This window comes from Aulostomus chinensis, chromosome 3 (assembly GCF_037954235.1).
Source record: "Aulostomus chinensis isolate RoL2024-O1b breed Wild chromosome 3, RoL_Achi_v1.0, whole genome shotgun sequence".
Taxonomy (NCBI): Eukaryota; Metazoa; Chordata; class Actinopteri; order Syngnathiformes; family Aulostomidae; genus Aulostomus; species Aulostomus chinensis.
In genome coordinates, this window is record NC_141322.1 from 8929669 (window position 1) to 8951757 (window position 22089).

Consider the following 22089-nt stretch of genomic DNA (forward strand, 5'->3'; position numbering starts at 1 on the left):
GTTAGCCCAATATAAAATGACACCATTCCGTGGAATTTTGTAGTGTATGGGCCCGATGCTGTAAATAATCATCTGAGATGTAGAGGTCTTTAAAACTTCGCCTTCATTAAATGTGCTATCTTTTTCATCTGCTCATTCTGTGATACAATGCCATCATTGTTATAATTACACAAAGCAAACAAGCATTGCGTCGCTCCGTCAACGTTGACGAGGGAACTACTGTTCTACTTTCAGTCGCTGTAAACAAGGTCGGCTCGCACACTCAGTCCCGAGAGCCGGAGCGTGGTGGTACACGGGACCCGGCCATCTCCGGTAGCTACTACAGTGTGTGTGTGTGTGTGTGTGTGTGTGTGTATTGCAGGGTGGAGCAGGCTTGAAAGCACCGTCCAACACGTGAGGCTCATGTGACGGAGTCTCTAGCTGAGAGACGTGCTCGCAGTCACAGGGTTTATTCAACACGTAGTCATAAACCCTCCCAGCTTTCACACACGCTCAGCTAGACACACACACCACGGAGGAGTGAGTACGCTGGCGGAGCGCACGCATCCAGCCACTTTAACTTTATTTGTCCAATATTACAGATGTTTTTCCTCGTTAAAACGGCGAGGCACATTTGTAAATTTGAAGGCGTTTGAAGTATTTTATTCGGGTTTTTTTCTGTGAAGCATGGAAGGAATTACCAGAACGCAACCACCTCCCTGTGTGCCAAAACACCCGTCGCTGGATATAGCTGGCATGCAAGGGTAAAGGAACTATTATATAATTTAGGCTATTAGTCCAATGCACTTTAAACTGAATCAGAGCAAAATAAAAGCTAATCTTTTTTAAATTTCTCCTTAGAATGGATTTTCCTATTTATGTTTATAAATCCAGGAGGGGAACAAAGGGTGGAGATGAGAGTAAGGTAAGTCAAAGTTAAATTACATCTCAAAGCTGGGCTAAATTGAAACTTTGATATCACTAACAACATTTCTATCATCTCCAGGAGACGTATAAACTGCCACATAGACTAATAGAAAAGAAAAGACGTGACAGAATCAATGAATGCATTGCCCAGCTGAAAGATTTGTTACCAGAACACCTTAAACTAACAGTGAGTAGTATCTTTACATTTTGACATCACAAGTGAGGAGTTTGGATTCAGTTAAAAAATTATATTGATTTTATGTGGAGCTTAGAGATGAATTCATTTTTTTTTTTTAATAATTGTGTTATTTTTGGATTGGATTTAAATTTTGCCATTTAGAGTTTAACATGAGCATGCCTCGCATGACTTTATGGGTGTTCAAGCCCTGTCCTCTGTTGAGTTGCAGAATGTGTTACATAAGAATGATCAACATACTTATCGGAGGTCTTCCTGTTTTAGACGCTCGGTCATTTAGAGAAAGCGGTGGTGCTGGAACTCACTCTAAAGCATGTGAAAGCTTTGAATGCTGTGCTGGAGCAGCAGCAGCAGAAAATAACTGAGCTGCAGAAGGACCTGCAAACTAGTAAGTTTCTTTTTGATCAAACATCATTCAAGATGATTCAGTTCTAACCATGTGCCTTTAATCATTCAGGTGATCATGGTGGTGACAGTACAGAGAGCGGCAAGATGTTCCGCTCAGGCTTTCACTTGTGTGCCAAAGAGGTGCTCCTCTACCTAACCAACCAAGACAGCAGCAGGGACCTGACACCTTCCCATGTCGTTAGCCACATCCACAAAGTTGCTGCTGAAGTACTTCAGCATCACAGTAGTATACACACAGGCGAATTCATATGTCAAGGTTCACAGAAACGGAAAAACCAAGTTGAACAACCTCCAAGAGTCACTGAGGGCCTGGCAAAGAACTGTGTTCCTGTAATTCAAAGGACTTACCCCCATGGGATTGGGGACCAGAGCGGCAGTGACACAGACACTGACAGTGGGTATGGTGGGGAACACGAGAAGCGTGAACCCAAAGCCCAGTGGTCAGAAAGCCACATGAGGGACGGAGAAATGAAGCACACAATATCTGATGCCATCAAGCATGAGGGTGATGAGCCTCAGGCCAAGAAGTCACGGTCAGACTCCTCAGAGGATGAGATCCTGTCTGGTCATGCGACAGGAAACCCTGGAGGCTATATTAATTTCCCCCCTAATCAACACCCATTCTGCCTTCCCTTCTACCTCATCCCCCCTGCAGCTGCAGCTGCAGCAGCATATCTGCCCATGCTGGAGAAATGCTGGTACCCTGGAGGCATGCCAATCATGTACCCAGGAATGAACAGCTCTGCAGCGAGCTTGCCACAAGAGACACTCTCATCTTTGGTAATGTCCCCAAGGTTAAAGTCTCCAGTTGCCCACCAGACCCCTTTGGACTCCTCTGCTCCTCACAAAGTTTTAAAGCAACCCCCCCCCCCCCCTTTGAACTTGGAAAAAAGAGACTAAACAAACCTGAAATCTTGCCCTCTGAATAGTTAATAGGGTTGAACAGTTTCCTCACTGAAAACATAGTGAAAACACCCTTTGAGCCATTGTTGTCTAAATCGATCAGAATAAGCCCCCAGTTTATATTATCAACTGTTTACACACTGAAACCTGAGGTGGTGATGTCAAGGGTCACCTACCACATGGCTCTGGAACACTGTGAACCAATCAGCTGAAAGACGATGCAAGAGATTGTGAGAGGGCTTTTTTTTCCCTTTTTTTTTTTTTAAGTGAGGATGGTTTCTGCAGTAACCACTGACCGTCAGAGTCAAACTCCGACTGTAAAGCACAGAGAAGCCAACCAAATAATTTTGGAGCTATGTTTTTGCACACATACACACACACACCAGTCTGTAATGAATGTAAGGATTTAACAAAAGCCCCTTGAAGATGCTGCTCAGACCTGCTGTCGATCTGTGATCGGAGGATCTTTACCCCTGAGTATTTGCCACTCATGTAGCTGCAATAAAACACCAATTAACCTAGAATGTTACCAAAAATGTCTGGTTAATATTGACTGCAGACATCAGAAAACCTCCCCCTTCAGTTACCTTAGTGCTACATGAACACAAGTGGTCACAGGGTTCAGAGAATTGAGGGCGTTGTCACTGTACGATGCACACTACTCTTGTCTGTTGAATGACATATGTATGAGCATGACACCTGACCATTTGTGCATCTGGAATTCTGTGAAGTAATATGCTTTTTCTGTTTATACAACTTATACATCTCTATTTTTGATACATGACCCAATGAGTGTAATTTGCATCTGTACCAGAGGATGATTTAGGAGTTGTTTTTGACCTGATCTGGTCTGCCCACAAATTCCTTATCAAGTTGAGGCCTGATCTAGGCTAATGTTGCCTTTTCTCTCTTTTCCTCACAAGGGCAGATGGTTTTTTTTCTGTAAATGGAGTGTCTGTGGAAAAGAGAGTGAATGTCAAACAAAAATTACAAAGTTATAGTTTTTATAGTAAGAGGTACCTGGGATTTTTATTTTGAAATGTAACACAAGGTTGTTTGGTGTACATATATATTTTGTTTTGTTCATATATATATATATATATATATATATATATATATATATATATATATATATATATATATATATAGTATTAATAAAGCTTTTTCCAACCCACATCTTTTTTGTGTTTCACTGCCTGCTACTTTATCATGTTGTAGCCAACTGTCGGGGGAGTTCCTCATAACGAAACATGCTTACATAACACTTACATAACCCATAAAGCTGCAAAGCCTATGTAAATCAATAGCATGTCTTAGTTTACAGGCTGTAAAAATTTGTATGCAAGTGTGTGGTGAGTGTCTCGCCAAAAGTTGAGATTAAATAAGTAACATTTTTCTAAATTTAATGGTCTATTAATATCTGATTTTCTGTTTTTTTTGTTATTTTTTACAAATAATAACACAAAATAATCTGTGTCTTGCTCAGCATCAACATTGAAAGTGTGATTACAGGGAGCAGAAACTGTGTTTGGCATAACGACACCATAGTCAATGGAAATTGTAGCCAGTTCAAATCTCTTGGGGAAAGTTCACTGATTTCTTTTCAGATTCAATAATATGGAAGTCCAGTCCCCCATACTATGCCTCTGCTTCCTATTTTGTGCTGTTTCCTGTATCATAGTTATAGAAATAGTTAGAAAAGAATATGATGCAACCACCCCCACAGAAATTATTTTTCTTCCTGTCATCAAATATGTTTTTCTTTTGTTTTGATTTTAAATTTGGAGTATTCCAAATTCCACAATATCATTAGTTTTACTGCTCAGTATGTATTGCAATGCAATACTAGCACCATCTTGTGGAAAAGGTGCTTCATACCACATTGGCCACGGTTCTCATCAGTTCCAATGACTACGGGAAAACAATCTTGTATTGATTGTTTTAGCCAGTGGTGAGAATGTACTTCACTGACTATGTCACAGCAGAGCTATGTTGACAAACTGCTTGAAAGGTTTGACATGCAAGATTGTGAACCCAGGTTGGCCCCTTGTGAATCAAAGTTGAATTACGCTGATGATGATGAAAAGCTGAGTGACCCCGGAAAATACAGAGTGGCAGTGGGTAGCCTAATCTACCTAACCACATGCACTAGACCTGATCTGCGTTGTGTTGTTAGCAAACTGTCACAGTATTTCAGTGAGCCAACAGAAGAGCTGTGGACAACTGTAAAGCATGGACTGAAAAATCTGAAAAGTACAAATGACAGGATGCTCTGTTTCTGGAAATATGATGAGGGGTTAAGGTTATTGGCTTACAGTGAGGCAGATTGGGGCAGGTGATGCAACTGACCAACGTAGTGCATGTGGTTATTGTGTTAGCCGAAGTGAGAATGGTCCTCTGATTTCCTAGAAGAGTAGCATCCAACTGTAGCACTTTCAACATGTGAGGCTGAGCACATGGCATTGGCTGCCACGACACAAGAGTGTCTGTACTTATCTCAATTGCTAGAACTTGTTGATAATTATCAGTATGGTGTACCTAAGATCTATGAAGACAACCAAAGTACTATTGCATTGGCTAAGAATCCTGTTTACCGACAGCGATGTAAGCATATTGATGTCGAATACCATTTTGTGAGATCAACTGTAAATAATATATTTGTGTATATTCTCAGTCATCCAGGTCATCGTAATTCTCAAGAATAATCAATTTAGGCAACTGGACTCACCTCTTGTAGGTGAAGACTTGTCACCTCTCATCCAAGAAGCTCCTTCAGTTCTAAATTTCTGGTGGGAAGTATCAGGTACATATATCCACCCAGGTGGGTAGTGGCAAAAAACAAGTGGTCGTAAGGCCAGAACTAGTCTCGTTAGGTGGTCAGGTGAGTCACTGGTCTCAGTTTTGGGTCGTTACCCCTCCCAGCCCTCTTGGAGGGGTCGTTTTGTGTGAACTGAGTGAAGGTGTGAATGCTGGCTGCACCTCCTGGGGAGGTATCTAAGGGCAGCATTGTAGGTGGGTGAAAGATGGTGTCTGAGGCCCCCTCCTCTGTTCAAAGATGGTCGTTCTAGTTTGACATGAATGGCTTCTTTTACCCCTCTTTCCAACCATCTGTCTTCTCTGGCTTAAATGCGCACCTTGTGATCTTCAAAGGAGTGCCCTTTCTCCTTGAGGTGGACTGTTGAGTCCTGGCATATGGTTGTGGCACTTCTGTGTTCTGCAGTTGTTGTTTTGTCTCCCCTATGTACAGGTCAGAGCACTCCTCATCACACTGTACTGTATAAACAATAAACAACATTTCTCTCTTAGTGTCTTGGAACCTTGTCTTTAGGCTGGACAAGTTTTTGCAACAGGCTGTTGCTGGGCTTAAAGTGCATGGGGATCTGATGTGTGTTAAAGATCCATCTGAGTTTCTCTGAAACCCCTCCCACATATGGGATGACAATGCTCTTCTTCTTCTGGGCATCATTTTTATTATCCTCCCTGGGCTTCTTGGCTGTTTAAATGAAAGCCCAGTTTGGATATCCACAAGTTTGGAGAGCCGAGTGTATGTGATTATTTTCCCTTTTTCCCATCTCTTTTAGAAGGGATATTTTGTGCTCTGTGTTTGATAGTTCAGATCACCCCCAGTTTGTGCTTGAGTGGGTGGTGTGAGTCAAACAGGAGATACTGATCTGTGTGGGTGGGTTTCCCATAGACCCCAATGTTAAGTTCCCCATTGATTTCAGTGGGCACCACACAGTCTAGAAAAGCCAGAGAGTTGTCTTTGACATCCTCTCTTGGGAATGTGATGTTCCTGTCCACTGAGTTAAGGTGTTCAGTGAAAGGCTCAACTTCACCTTTTCTGATGGTGACCCTAGTGTCATCTACGTACGTGGCCTCTGAATGTTCTCAGGGCTTCATTCTCTATCTCTTCCATGTACAGGTTTGCTACTATGGGGAATACTGGAGATCCCATGGCACAGCCATATTTTTGTTTGTAGAAAGTAGGAGAAAGTAGGAGGAGGAAGTAGGTGGTGTTGAGGAAAAGGTCGAGAAGGTCACAACTGTTCAAGTGAGAGGTTGGTCCTTTCTGTTAAACTCTGTTCTTCTTCCATTCATGAAGATTACAGAGTTTCTTGTTTAGACCAAACTCGGTCATAGTTTATTGCTAAACAGACAGACAGACTCACACATTACAGCAACGGTGTTACTACATGGTGTCTCACTCAACTAGGTCCCTGTTGCAACAACATGTTTTGGTTCAGCAGCTCTGGTGTAACATAAACAATAGTTCCTCTGAAATGTATAACTTAATAATAGTTCCTATACATCCTTTCTCTTTTGAGAGTTTACTCTTTTCTTAACAGTTACAACACATTATTATTTGACTTGTGTCTTGTAAATAATAGAATAAAAAATATCCTTCTTAACAACAAAAATCTTCACTTTAAAGGTAAAGTGCCTTCCATGTGCCTTTGTGTCAGCTACTGTAAACAAGAGTGTTAGAATTTCTCCTTAAGCTAGTTTGAAGTTCTATAGCTCATAGTTAAGCATTTCACGAACATTAGCTAAGTAAATATTCCTGAAAATTGCACATAACCATTTGAGCATGAACATACATTAACATTTCTAAGAACTTAAGTGCAAGTTGTAATTTTTTCAGTCCAAATAGTTTTGACTATTCCCCTTTTCCCCCCAAAGTCCGTTACTGCCACACAGTTATTTCTAAGCCACAAAGTCTTTGAAGTGTTGTGGCTTTACCACTGTGTGACCTGATCTTGTGGTTATAGGTGTCATACTGTCGCCAGTGACAGTGGTTTTGTTTCTCTCAGAGGGAGTTTGCTGAGGTGCTGCCTCTGTGTGATCAGGGTCTTCAGTCTTAATGTCCATAGGCTCGCTGGGAGCCCTGTCTGGAGCACGTCTGAGGTGTCTCCGGTTTCTCCTTAGAACATTACCAGAATGTAACTGGGTTTCGTAGGACCTCAAGGCAACCTGCTTCAGCACTCTGCCTTTTCTCCAAGAAGTGTGAGGTGCGAGTGGCTGTATTCTCACAGAGTCTCTTGGTTTCAGTGTGTCAAGGTCTTTCGCTGATCGGTTGGAGAAGGCAGACTGACGTTGTTGGTTGTTTCTAAGTCCATGCTGTGCCTGTTCAACTTTTGGCTGAAGACGACTTGATTTAGTGGGCAGCAGCATTCTGGTACAACGACTGAAAAGTCTCTGTGCTGGACTAGAGCCCAGGCCTTGTGATGGTGTGTTGCGGTGGTCTAGCATCGCGAGATAAGGGTCCTGTCCAGCAGCTTTTGCTTTGAGCATGAGTCTCTTTGCGGTCTTGACGGCTGACTCCGCCTTGCCATTGCTCCGCGGGTAACCTGGTGATGAAGTCTTGTGCTGGAATTCCCACAGTCTGCTGAATCTCTGGAACTCCTGCAATGCATATTGAGGTCCGTTGTCTGAAATGACAATATCAGGGATACCTTGGCGAGCAAAGTGAGCTTTAAGTTTCTTTATCACTGTGGTGGACTTTGTGTTGGGCAGATAGTCTATCTCCCAGAAATTGGAGTAGTAATCCACGGTGATCAAGTATTCTTTGTTGTCAAACGTGAACAGATCTGTGCCCACTTTTGCCCATGGTCTGTTTGGCATTTCATGTGAGTGTAGTGTTTCTTTCGGTTGTTTATTGTCCACCGATCTGCAGATGTCACAGCTTGCTATATATGTTTTGATCTGGTCATTCATGTCAAGCCAGAAAACACACTCTCTAGCTTTCCGTAGGCATCCTTCCACACCCAGATGTGTGGAGTGTAAGCGGTGTGTGATCTCTCTCCTCAGTGCAACAGGTATGAGAGCACGTTCACCTTTAAACACTATTCCTTCTTGATAGCACAGCTCCTCCTGGAATGAGAAGTATGGCCAGATTTCACTTGGTGCTTGTTTCTTGTCATTCAGCCATCCCTGGTTCATTGTTTTGATAAGAATCTGCAGTGTTTTATCCTCTTTTGTTGCAGAACGAATGGCGTTGAGGCTGTCTCCAGAAATACGTAAATGCTGTACCATATTAACAGTTTCTATTTCAGCTTCCACAGAGCCATAGGATGAACACTCAGGAAAGTACGCTCTGCTTAAGGTGTCCGCTAGCAGCATGTCTTTTCCTGGAACATACACTACTTCCAGATCGTACTTCTGAATGCGCATCATCATTCTCTGAAGTCTTTTGGGTGCATTTAACATAGGTTTTCTCACAATGGTCTCTAACGGCTTGTGATCACTTTGAACAGTCACTTTGCAGCCGTAGGTGGACTGGTGGAACTTCTCCATGCTGAATACCATAGCTAGAAACTCTTTCTCTATTTGGGCATAACCCTGTTCCGTCTGCGTGAGTGCTCTGCTTGCAAATGCGACCGCCTTACCATTCTGCATGAGTGCTGCGCTCAACCCTGTGTCTGAGGCGTCGCACTGTATCGTCAATTCCTCCTCCGGGTTGTAATATTTTAACACTGGAGCATTTGCAATAGTCTCTTTCGGTTTGAGGAACACCTTATCATGCTGCTTCTTCCAGTTCCACTCACAGTTCTTGTGCGTCAGTTGTCTCAACACCTGACACTGGTCAGAGAGATGAGGGCAAAACTTGGCAAGATAATTTACCATACCAAGTAGCCTCTGGACAGCTTTCACGTCTGCTGGTTTTGGCATCTGTTTGACTGCACGCACCTTTTCAGGATCTATTTTCAGTCCATCCGCCGTCAGGAGGTGTCCAATGTATGCAGCCTCCCTTTGTCTCAGTTTGAACTTTCTGCGTTCAGTTTAATGCCTTTTTGTCTGCATCGGTTCAGAAAAAGTCTCAACTTTTCATCATGATCACACTTAGCTGCCTCTTGTGTCTCTCCTTGTCCCGTGATCAGCACATCGTCTGCGATAATGTACAGACCATGCAGATCCTCTAGCGCTTGTGTAAGCTTTCGCTGAAAGATTTCGCTGGACTTATCCTCATTGGCATTCTGAGCCATCTGTAACGTCCAAATGGGGTGGCAAATGTTGTCAGGTAACTAGACTCGTCCTCTAGCTTGACATGCCAGAAGCCACTTTTGACATCACACACTGTAAACACTTTGGCTTTGGACAGGTCCGGAAGTATGTCTTCAATGGTTGGTAATGGGAAATGGCTGCGTTTCAGCGCTTTGTTCAGAGGTTTAGGATCAATACATACTCTTGGCTTCCCATTCTGCTTTTGTACAACAACCATCCCGCTTATCCAGTCCGTGCTGCATTCCACTGGTGCAATGATTTTTGTGTTGTAGTTCCTGAAGCTCATCTTTTAGCGGCTTCATCATGGCGACTGTAACGCGTCTCTTTGGCAGCTGCACCGGCTTTACTGTTTCATCGATCTCCATTTTGTATTCTCCTTCAAGACAGCAGTCTCCAGTGAACACATCAGCATACTCTGCTTTTATCTGTCCCATTGTCAATTGTGTACTGGTGGGCTTCTCTGAGGTAACTATGCTGTCTCTTGCCAGAATGTTTTCATAGTGCACCTTTATCAGTTTCATGGCCTCACTAGCTCATTTACCAAGTAGCGGCACAGTACAGTCTTTATCCACCACCTGGAACTCCAACTGATACAGTTTTTGGTTTCTTGGGTTCCTTAATTTTACCTTGCATTTTCCAAGTGGTCTCAGTTTGCTTTTGTTGTACATTACTAGTACAGTTTTTGTGTCCTCAAGTTTTGTGTCAGGATTAAGCATATTAACTGGGATGACACTGCATGTAGCGCCACAGTCAATCTGGAATTTCACAACATCTTTGCCCAGGAGCATCCCAGCAAAGAGCTGAGTGTCATTCCCTTTGTTTGCGTCCCCCTCTTCATTCACATCTCTTGCCCCTGCTTCAGTAACACAGAGAATGTCTTCGTACTCATCACTCTCATATTGTGCTACACTGTGTACATGTCTCCTTTTTTTTTGTTCTGGGTTTGGCACATTAACTTTTTTTCTTTGGTCTGGGCCTGCTCTACATTTCACAGCAAAATGGTTCTCTCTGTCACACTTTTTGCATTTCTTACCGTAAGCTGGGCATTTCAGTTTGCTTTTTTCATGCTTTCTCCAACAAAACTTGCAATCCACTATGTTCTCAGCTTGTCTTTGGCGCATTGCTCCTTGCAGTACATGCACCTCCTCCACCATCGGTCCAGAGACAGCTCTCTCAACTCTGCGGCCCTGCAAAGCTGTACGCATGTGTCCAGTGTCATGTTTTTCTCACGACGTAGTCTCTCTCTCATGCCTGCATTATTGTGTCCACAGACAATCCGATCTCGAATAGGAGAGTCCCTCAGTGTCTCAAAGTTGCATGTTTTAGCCAACAGTTTCAGTTCTGTGATACAACTGTCAATAGCTTCACTGACACCTTGATTTCTTGAAAAGAAACGATATCATTCCACAGTCTCATTAACACTGGGGTTACAATGGGCATCAAACTTTTCAATGATGTCATCAAGCTTCCATGTATCTCTGGCTGTATCACCTATTAGCGTATCCAAAAGTTCCCTGCCACTCTCACCGACGAGATAGCTGAAAAGTTTCACCTTTTTGTTTTCATCCTCTTCCTCACTCGACAGTGACAAGTCCACATACAGCACAAACTCGTCCCTCCATGTCTTCCATGTTTTCGAAAGGTTGCTGGAGTCCAGGCACAAAACTTTGCAGAGGTTTTAATTCATCCATGTTGCTCCACTCCGCAGGTACAGTCTGTGCTCGGCAGGCTAGCCCGGTGTTAGCTCGTCAGCTAATTACAGCTACAGCATCTCTCCATTGCGCTGGCTCCACAGGCTGAGTCCACCACCGCTGCCACTATGTTAAACTCTGTTCTTTTTCCATACATGAAGAAAACAGAGTTTCTTGTTTAGACCAAACTTGGTCATAGTTTATTGCTAAACTCCGGCAGACCGGCTCGCACATTACAGCAACGGTGTTACTACATGGTGTCTTGCTCAATTAGGTCCCTTTTGCAACAACATGTTTCTTCTTCTTCGGTTTTTACGGCGGTTGGCAACCAACAAGATGGAGCGTTACCTCCCTCTTCTGTCTCATCGCGGAACACCATCTTTCCCTACTTCTAACCCCTACAACGAAATCCTACCTCTAAATCCTAAACATAATCCCTATACCTAAATCCTATCATACAGTCCTGTATCCCTCAAATAATCTAAAAGAACCCAAACACTCTCCCTATCCTCCATCCTCAGAACTCCCTCCAGACTGATCTCACCCCTCCCCATGTTCCTCCACCTGTCCCTCATCACCCTCCTCTCCACCTCATACCTGCCACACCTCAGGAGTACGTGCTCTACTGACTCTTCCTAACCACAGCCCTCACACAGCCCAGTGTCGTGCTTCCCTAACACCATCAAAGTCCCGTTCAGCCCAAAATGTCCCAGCCTCAGCTTCACCATCACTACTTCCCCCCTCCTCTGCCCACCTCCACCCCTACCCCTTCTAGCCCGCACACTCCTCTGAACCCTATAAAAGTGCCTTCCCTTCTTCTCTTTGTCCCACCTTCCCTGCCACATGTCCATCACCCTCTCCCTCACTATCACTTTCACCTCAGCCCTACTCACCCTCACATTCATCTCCACCGTCCTCTTCACCAACTTTGCCAACTCATCCGCCTTCTCATTCCCCTCCACCCCCACATGTGCTGGTACCCATAAAAACCTAACCTGACCCCCCCGCTAAACTACCCTCGTGACTGCCTGAAGAACCTGGTACAAAACATCCTGACGACTACCCGTGTGAAATGACCTGATGCTAGTTAGGACTGCTGCTGAATCTGAGCAGACCACCACCCTCCCCACCTGTGTACACTCCACCCACCTCAGTGCCACCAGCACCGCTACCATCTCCACTGTGTAAAGCCCAAGCCCATCTGTCGTGCGCCTACTAATCCCTATCCCTCTCCCTCTCCCCAGTACTGCCACCCCAAATCCTGTCTCCCCAGACTACGCCCTCGATCCATCAGTATATACCTTCTCCCATCCACCATACACCCTTCTCCTACACCTGTTGTGAGCCCTAACCAAGTCCTTCCCCTCCCCCTTCCTCCTCAACTCCAACAAACACCAGTCCACCTCTGGCCACTCCATCCACTCTGAACACATCCGATCTCGTCCGATCTCAGAAGCTAAGCAGGGTCGGGCCTGGTTAGTACTTGGATAGGAGACCGCTTGGGAATACCAGGTGCTGTAAGCTCCATAGAGCCTTCAGTTACCGGGCTCCTGTACTGTGGAACCAGCTCTCTCCATGGGTCAGAGAGGCAGATACTCTTACTACTTTTAAGTCTAGGCTTAAGATCTTCCTCTATGACTGAGCTTTCAGTTAGGGCTGGTTCAGGTAGCTCTGAACCATTTATACCTATGCTGCTATAGGCTTAGACTACTGGGGGACACATCAGGTTACACTGAGCCCTCTCCTCTCTCCTCCCCACACATTTTGGAACTGTCATTACCATTACTTGTTGCACTTTGTAGTCTGGCCTTGGTGTCTCACAGTCTCTCTGTTTCCACAGATCCACCGGAGCTCCATCTGTCTGCACCAACCACTGCCTGCATTGCTCCCCTACCCCCCCTTTTTTTCCCTGCTGTTACACCGGCCTGTGCTCCCTTCCCATGAACCAGTCTGCCATCCAGCCCCCTATCAAGCTGGCTTGCTCTCCCTACCTTCCCTACCAGAAGCTTCCTTCTTCGACTGTTATTAACATTTCCATGTTTCCCACATTTTGTATTGTAAACTGTTTTCTTCTCTGTAACATCTACTGCACGTCCGTCCGTCCTGGGTGAAGTATCCCTCCTCTGTTGCTCACCCTGAGGTTTCTCAGATTTTTCCCTGTTAAAAGGGTTTTCTATGGAGTTTTTCCTCAGTTGATGTGAGGGTCTAAGGGTAGAGGATGTTGTTATGATGCCATGTAAAGCCCTTTTAGACAAACTGTTTGTGAAAATGAGCTATACAAATTAAATTGCCTTGCCTTGCCTATCTCTGAGCTCTGAACTGGTTGAACCCAAGATGGGAAACTCTGAGTTGTAGGTTCCCGAACAGCTGATCTGTGTTAGTTCAATCAACTCTGAGTATGTTCAGCTTGAGCTAAATGCGTGCATGATGACAATAAAAAGCCATCATCAATGGAGCATCGAAACCAGAGGCAGCTAGTCAGTAGAAGGCACCGCCCCTCCTGTGAAATCTGAACTCTTTATTATTTATAAATTCCATAACTTCACTTTTCCTGATAGTGACCCAGGTGTCCAGTGTCTCAGAGGCCACCCGCCAAGACATTGGCATAGATACGTAGACGATACCTGGGTCACTATCAGAAAAAGTGAAGTTGAGCCTTCACTGAACACCTTAACTCGGTGGACAAGAACATCACATATACGAAGGAAGATGTCAAAGACAACTGTTTGGCTTTTCTAGACTGTGTGGTACATGTTGAAAACAATGGGGAACTTAACATTCGGGTCTACAGGAAACCCACCCACACAGATCAGTATCTCCTACTTGACTCACACCACCCACTCGAGCACAAACTGGGGGTGATCCGAACTCTCAAACACAGAGCACGAAATATCCCTTCCAAAACAGATGGGAAAAGAAGGGAACACAACCACATCCACACAGCTCTCCAAAATTGTGGTTATCCGAACTGGGCTTTCATTAAAACTGCCAAGGAGCCCAGGGAGGATAAAGCCCAGAAGAAGAGGAGCATCGTCATCCAATACGTGGCAGGAGTTTCAGAGAAACTCAGAAGGATCTTTAACACACATCAGATTCCCATGCACTATAAGCCCAGCAATACCCTGAGGCAAAAACTTGTCCATCCTAAAGAGAGGTTCCAAGGCATAAACAGAGTAATGTTGTCAATGCAGTCCAGTGTAACAAGGAGTGCTCTGACCTGTACATAGGGGAGACAAAACAACAACTGCACAAATGCATGGTGCAACACAGGAGGGCCACAACCACAGGCCAGGACTCAGCAGTCCACCTCCACCTCAAGGAGAAGGGGCACTCCTTTGAAGACCACAAGGTACACGTTCAAGCCAGGGAAGACAGATGGTTTGAAAGAGGGATGAAAGAAGCCATTCATGTCAAACTAGAACGTCCATCTTTTAACAGAGGAGGGTAAATCAGCCACCACTTATTACCCACCTACAATGCTGTCCTTAGATCCCTCCCCAGGTGGTGCAGCCAGCTTTCACGCCTTCATTCAGGTGACCTGAATGACCCTCCTAAGAGGGCTGGGAGGGTCGAAACTGAGGCCAACGACTCACATCACCACCTCATGAGCCGATTGTTCTGGCCTGACGACCACTTGTTTTTTGCCACCACCCGCTTGGGTGGTTATATACCTGATACTTCCCACCAGAATTTTAGAACTGAAGAAGCTTCTTGGTTGACAGGCGAAACGTCTTCACTTACAAGAGGTTGAGTCCAGTTGCCTAGTTTGATCATTTTTTGAGAATTTAATCTTAGTGTGATTGGACAGTTCATCATGTCCATCAGCAAGCATTTGTGCTACAGCTGTGAGAAGATTCTATTACTGGAGAAGAGATGGCTAGCAGAGACTCACCAATTTGTGGAGGAAGGATGGTTACTGTGGAGAAGGAAAACTCGATTGTTTCTCTAAATGAAACTTTATTTTTTTGTCAGTCGGATGTAGAAAAGAAAAGGGTGAAGGATTTGGGACTTAAATCATTTTACCACGAAATTCCAAGAAACACGAGTGCAGCTGCAGCCACCTTGATAGTAGCTTGAAACAAATTCTTTTGGAAGGCTTAGCACTGCAGAGCAGCTCAACAAAGGCTACAGAAGTGGCATTAGAAAGCACAACGAAAAGGTGACAAGAAACAGACACAGCCTTTCCAGAGTTATAGACTACCCTTTTTTCTGAATATCTGTACATTTTGTAACAGAATTCAACATTCAGAACCACCATCACTACTATTATGTAGTAGTGGAAAGCAATAGTAGAAATTACCAGTGATGTTTTGGTTACCTGTGTATTTATTACGCATTTCATTTTAATTTATCATACACAGGTGCCATCTACTGGCCATTAATAGTAGTAGACTAATACATAGATTTTCTTGTATTATAAGAAGATTTATGAAGTAGTTTTAAGTTATTCATATTTGTATATCATTAATTTAGGTGATGCTTTTCCCTTAAAATAATGACTTTAAGAGTCATATTTTGTTTAGTTTTTTGTATGAAACTGTTGTCTGCCAATGTAGGTGATGGGACATGTCAAAGTATTTTTCTTAAAATAAAATCCCTCTTCCTCTATGTCTGTCTATGTACGTGTGTGATACTATAGTGGAACACACAAAAGAACGTTTCGCTCTCCTCATCTCCACCTCATCAGTGCCACCTTACTGCAGGCCAACAGGTTTGATTATGAGTACCTGTTACAGACGGCGCCCTGTGACGTCCCTGCGCGGTCACCTCCTTCTCCCTTGCCTGCTTCTGCTGGCCCCCGGAGACAATCCTGAGCCCTGATTGGCCTCCTCCCCAGCCAATCCAGTCAGCTAGTGGCACCCGGGAGGAGTTAAAATGAGAGCCGGGCCAGACGCCGGTGGCGACTCTGCACGGTGACGTACGTTGTCCCTCGCGTGGCTTCATTAAATTATAGAGAAGCAGCTTAAGCCTGATTAATGCTTCTGCGTAAATATAGTGGTGAGGTTTGTTGAGGTGGGTGGTGTGAGCAAGAAGAATCCGTTTGGATTGACAGGGGCACTGAAAGGCTGACTAGGGGAGATTAAATTTGCACGGGTTCTGGGGGATGGGAACTTACTGGTGGGGTGCAAGAACCTGGGGCAGGTGGAGAAAGCAATTCAAGGAGGGAATGGAAGGAAGATAGTGGGGTACACAGTGGAGAGGGTAGTGCAGGTGGGGTTGAAGAGGACAGCAGGAGGGGGTGTAGAGGGGTGATTACAGGGGTTCCAATGGAGGTGGAGGAGGAGGAGATAAAGGAGAGAATAGACACTAAGGGAGGTCCAAGGGTGGTAAAGGTGACAAGGATGAAGAGGAGTCCACAGAGGGAGATTAGTGAAACGGTGGTGGTGGAGCTTGAGGGTGAAGTTCTTCCGGCTTGGGTATTTCTGGGGTGTATGTGTTTTTTTGTGAGGGCCTTCATTTCCCTGCCACTGAGGTGTTTAATTGTCAGTCTTTTGGGCATACTGCACAGGGTTGTAAGGGGAAGAGGAGATGTCCACGGTGCGCAGGGGAGTACAAGTTTGAAGTCTGGAGAGTGTCTTGAGGATGCCCAGCCCCGATGTTGTAGCTGTGGGCTGTGTGTGTGTGTGTGTGGGGGGGGGGGGGTGTAGCTTTTGGAGGATGTCAGGTGATGAAGCGGGAGGTTGAGGTTCAGAGGGTGAGGGTGTTAGAGAAGGTGTCGTATGCTGAGGCGGTGAAGGTGGTCAGGCAGAGGGAGGAAGGGCAGAGTGCAGTAGAAGGGTCGGGAGCAGTGGGTGGGGCAGGCTTGGGAGGGTGGACAGGTGTAGTAGGGCAGATGGTTTGGGGTAGGGAACAGCCGGGCATGGAGGGTCGGGAAAACAGGAGTGGAGAGCTGGGGTGTCAGTGTAGGGAGAAGGGGTGGGTGGCTCGTGAGCAGGTTGTAGCGTTTGTGGCGGCAGCTATTACCTCCACTATGAAGGTTTCCTCAAAGACCGAGAGGATTAAGATCATAGTGAGACAAGCTGGGTGCCTGTTAGGGATAGAGGAAGTAAGTTTTGAGAAGGTCATAGCCAGGATAGTTGAAGGGAATAGATCGGGGGCAGGGAAGGGTGGACACACTTGAGTATGGTGGTGATCCTTCAGTGGAATGTGAGGAGCTTGTTAGCAAATGGTCAGGAGTTCAAGGTCTACTTAGAGGGAATAGGGGTGCAACCACATGTGGTGTGTGTTCAGGAAACATGGCTTAAGCCTGGGTTAGATTTTGTGGTGCAGGGATATGTAATTGTGAGGCTAGATAGGATATGAGGTGGGGGAAGAAGGTGTGCTATGTTGGTTAGGAGGGGTGTTTCATTTAGGGAGCTAGATAGAGGGGTAGAACAGGAGTACATAGTGGTGGAGGTTTGGGAGGGGGGGAAAGGGGTTGTCATAGTTAATTCCTATAACCCCCGTGTCAGGTTAGAGGTAGAAAAATTAGTTAGTATCCAGAGGGAGAGGTGGCAGAGGGTAGCATGGTGCGCAGATTTTAATGCTCATTGTGTAGTGTAGGGTGGAGGGCATACAGATGGTAATTGGAGGACAGTAGAGGAATTAATGGAGGTTAGGGCACTAGTATGTATGAATGATGGTAGGGGGACAAGGATAGATGTCAGGACAGGGAATGAGTCAGCTTTAGATCTAACGCTGGTGTCAAGCGGCTTGGCAGGGGTAAGCAGATGGGAGGTGCTGAATGGGTCGACTGTAGGGAGTGATCATTATCCCGTGTTGTGTGCAGAGGGTGAGAAGGTGCAAGTTGTGTCAGGTGAGGGGGTGGAGAGGTGGGTGTTTGGTAAAGCTGACTGGGTGGTGTTTCAGGAAGTGGTGGAGGAGAAGGTGGCTGGGCTTGATATGGAGGGGAGTGTAGATGAGGTATATGATAGGCTGACATCAGCAATAATTGTAGCTGCAACTGAGAGTATACCGAGGAGTAGAGGGAGGGGAGGCAGGAAGATGGTACCGTGGTGGACAGAGGAGTGTAGTCAGGCAGTGAGGGCAAGGAATGGAGTATTTAGGCAGTTGAAGAGGAGTCATAACATGAATAGTCTAGTGAGTTATTAGAGGGCACAAGCAGTGGTGAGGAGGGTGGTTTGGCAGGCTAAGAGGGATAGTTGGAGACAGTTTAGTAGTAGCATAGGGAAGACAACCCCAGGGGGAGAGGTATGGGGAATAATTAGGAAAATGGGAGGGGATAAGAGGGAGTGGGACTACCCAGTGATGACAGCAGGGGGGGAGATAGCAGTGACAGATAGGGAAAAGGTGGAGATGATGGCGGGGGCATTTGCGAGGATATATAGTGAGGATAACTTAACAGAAGAGGAGAGGAGGGGGAGGGAGGCTACTTTGGGCAAGCATTTGGGGGTGTTGGACAGGAGGGAGGATACGGGTGGGATTATGGATGATAGGTTCACGATGGCAGAGTTGGTGAGGACTATAGGTAGGGCTAAGCACACGGCTCCAGGGGCAGATCAGGTGGGGTATGTTATGTTGAAGCACTTGGGTGAAGGGGCACTGGAGGCACTGCTGGGGCTGTACAATAGGGTCTGGGAGGAGGGCAGGATACCAAGGGTGTGGAAAGAGGCAGTGGTGATTCCGGTTAGCAAGCCAGGGAAGGATGCCACTCAACCTTCAGGGCATAGGCCCATAGCCCTTACCTCCAACCTGGGTAAGGTTATGGAGCAGTTAGTGTGTGATAGGTTAACGTATGTGTTGGAGAGGGGAGGGGGGTTAGCTGGGTATCAGAGTGGCTTTAGGAAGGGTAGGAGCACTATGGATGCAGTGAGGAGTTTGGAGAATGAGGTTAGGAAGGCACAGGTGAATAAGGATTCAGTTGTGGTGGTGTTCTTTGATATTGAGAAGGCATATGATATGATGTGGAAGGAGGGGATGTTAATTAAACTGCACATGCTGGGGGTAAGAGGTAGGGTGTTTAACTGGGTGAAAGATTTCCTGTCCAAGAGGGTAATATGGGTTAGGATAGGGTCTGAGGTGTCAGGTGAATACACAGTGAGTAATGGCACACCACAGGGCAGTGTAATTAGACCGCTGTTGTATAGTGTTATGATTAATGATGTGTTTTCACGGGTAGGTGGGGATGTAGGGAGAGCACTGTTTGCTGATGATGGGGCGCTATGGAAGAGGGGTAGGGACTTAGCACATGTAGTGGATAAAGTACAGGAGGCTATAGATGTGGTGGTTGAGTGGGGCTATGAGTGGGGGAGCAGGTTCTCAGTAGATAAGACGCAGACAGTGTTCTTTAGGAAGAGGGATGTGGGTTGTGAAAAGCTTAGGATGTAAGGTAGGGAGTTAGAGAGAGTGGGGTCCTTTAAGTATTGGGGAGTAGTTTTTGATAGTAAGTTGACTTGGGTGGAGCACATTAGGAGGGTTGAGGGCAGGTGTAGGAAAGTGATAAATGTGATGATGTGTTGGGCTGTCGATAGTGAGGGCGGCACTAGATTATGGGTGTATAGTGTATGGGTCGGCTGCTAAGTGTCACTTGCGGGTTCTGGATGTGGTATACAATAAGGCACTGAGGTTGTGTTGTGGGGCACTTGGGACGACACCGGTGGCAGCACTGCAGGTGGAGATGGGTGAGATGCCCCTTGAGCGAATAAAGAAGCAGTTAATAGTGAGGTATTGGGCTAACCTGCAGGGTCACTCAAGGGTGCATCTGACCAAGAGTGTGTTGGATGAGTGTTGGGAGTAGGGGGGGGGGGGACACAGGGAGCACTTTGGGAGGATAGAGAATGTACTGGCAAGGGAGCTAGGAATAGGGCACATTAGGGTGAGTCAATCAGTGGTGTACCCAGAGATGGCACCGTGGAGGATGGAGTGGCCAGAGGTGGACTGGTGTTTGTTGGAGTTGAGGAGGAAGGGGGAGGGGAAGGACTTGGTTAGGGCTCACAACAGGTGTAGGAGAAGGGTGTATGGTGGATGGGAGAAGGTATGTACTGATGGATCAAGGGCGTAGTCTGGGGAGACAGGATTTGGGGTGGCAGTACTGGGGAGAGGGATAGTGATTAGTAGGCGCACGACAGATGGGCTGGGGGTTTACACAGTGAAGATGGTAGCGATGCTGGTGGCACTGAGGTGGGTGGAGTGTACACAGGTGGGGAGGGTGGTGGTCTGCTCAGATTCAGCAGCAGTCCTAACTAGCATCAGGTCATTTCACACGGGTACTCGTCAGGATGTTTAGTACCAGGTTCTTCAGGCAGTCACGAGGGTAGTTTAGCGGGGGGGTCAGGTTAGGTTTTTATGGGTACCAGCACATGTGGGGGTGGAGGGGAATGAGAAGGCGGATGAGTTGGCAAAGTTGGTGAAGAGGATGGTGGAGATGAATATGAGGGTGAGTAGGGCTGAGGTGAAGGTGATAGTGAGGGAGAGGGTGATGGACATGTGGCAGGGAAGGTGGGACAAAGAGAAGAAGGGTAGGCACTTTTATAGGGTTCAGAGGAGTGTGCAGGCGAGAGGGGGTAGGGGTGGAGGTGGGCAGAGGAGGGAGGAAGTAGTGATGGTGAGGCTGAGGCTGGGACACTGTGGACTGAATGGGACTTTGAAGGTGTTAGGGAAGCACGATACTGGGCTGTGTGAGGGCTGTGGTGAGGAAGAGTCAGTGGAGCACGTACTCCTGAGGTGTGGCAGGTATGAGGTAGAGAGGAGGGTGATGAGGGACAGGTGGAGGAACATGGGGAGGGGTGAGATCAGTCTGGAGGGAGTTCTGAGAATGGAGGATAGGGAGAGTGTTTGGGTTCTTTTAGATTATTTGAGGGATACAGGACTGTATGATAGGATTTAGGTATAGGGATTATGTTTAGGATTTAGAGGTAGGATTTCGTTGTAGGGGTTAGAAGTAGGGAAAGATGGTGTTCCGCGATGAGACAGAAGAGGGAGGTAACGCTCCATCTTGTTGGTTGCCAACCGCCGTAAAAACCGAACAAGAAGAAGAACCATTTTCAAAGTTCCTGTGGTGAAAACTCCAAGAAATGGACCAAGCCGAAGACAGGATTATCGTGGAGGTGCGCAAGTACGACCACCTCTGCAACTCCTCCTCGCGGCACTATAAAGACTGCGACCCCCCTCGCGGCTTAGTGGTGAATTGCAGAGCAACGCGTTCCTTCGACGCAGAACTATAAATGCTCAGTGACGGCGTCGACACGACACAGACCAGGCTTTAGCGTGATCTGTGTGATCGAGTGCTGTGGTGGTGGCGGTTGAGGCGAGGCTGGTGAGCCCCTCCCGTTCATTTTGGTTTTGCTTACGCTTTTGTTCCTTTTCTGTGTTGCCCTGCGTGGCTGGTCGCTCCGGTGGAGCCGTTTTGTCTTATCGTTTTCCATCCGTGTCGCATTTCTGTTCGTTTGCCCTGCGTGGCGGGGTTGCTCCGGTGGAGTTGTTTTATTTTATTGTGGTTCCGGGTTTTCATTTTGGCCCTGCGTGGCTGAATTTACTTTCATTTTCTGTTACCCTGACAATGCATGTGGCATGCCTTTGACATTTGGGAGTAAAACTGCCCGCTATAATAGCACCGGATCATCCCGTGTTCTCCTTGTCCCTAACCGAGTGGTAAAAGTAACACAACCCATTCTTTGAAATTGCACTATGATGAGCTTTTCTCTATCGCCAGTGGAGTGGAAGAAAAGTCAGAGGCTGTTCAGTGCACCATTTTTCTGCACGTTGTGGGAGAAGAAGCAATTAAAGTGAGTAACACATTTGTCTTCGTGGATGGAGAGAGGAACAACATTGCTGTTTTAAAACAGAAGTTCAAAGAGTACTGTGAGCCACGGAAGAACCTGACATACATAAAACACATGTTTTTCACCCGTTTACAAGGTCCATCAGAAACAATAGATGCCAATGTCACGGACCTAAAAAATAAAGCAAGAGACTGCGAATTTGGCGACCTATGCAACTCATTGATATGTGACAGAATTGTCTGTGGGATACGTGATGATCAAG

General features: G+C 46.1%; 1 protein-coding gene across 2 annotated transcripts; it reads left to right on the forward strand.

Moving 5' to 3' along the window:
- Positions 1-257: 257 nt before the first annotated feature.
- Positions 258-3476, forward strand: LOC147267562 (class E basic helix-loop-helix protein 40-like). 2 transcript variants are annotated; one of them, XM_086198485.1, is made up of 6 exons: positions 258-519; positions 666-743; positions 841-904; positions 986-1093; positions 1367-1490; positions 1560-3476. In XM_086198485.1, exons 2-6 carry the CDS (start codon positions 667-669, stop codon positions 2408-2410), a joined length of 1224 nt encoding a protein of 407 aa, XP_086054611.1. In that variant the 5' UTR covers positions 258-519; position 666; the 3' UTR covers positions 2411-3476. The 2 variants fall into 2 exon arrangements, with proteins under 2 accessions (XP_086054611.1, XP_086054610.1); XM_086198484.1 differs by having other exon boundaries at positions 258-743.
- Positions 3477-22089: the final 18613 nt, after the last annotated feature.

Excerpts from the sequence above, each read along its gene's own strand:
- LOC147267562 (XM_086198484.1), top strand. The coding sequence starts at position 667 with ATGGAAGGAATTACCAGAACGCAACCACCTCCCTGTGTGCCAAAACAC. Across the intron at positions 744-840 it reads GATATAGCTGGCATGCAAGG|AATGGATTTTCCTATTTATG; the intron begins GTAAAGGAACTA and ends ATTTCTCCTTAG. Across the intron at positions 905-985 it reads AGGGTGGAGATGAGAGTAAG|GAGACGTATAAACTGCCACA; the intron begins GTAAGTCAAAGT and ends TATCATCTCCAG.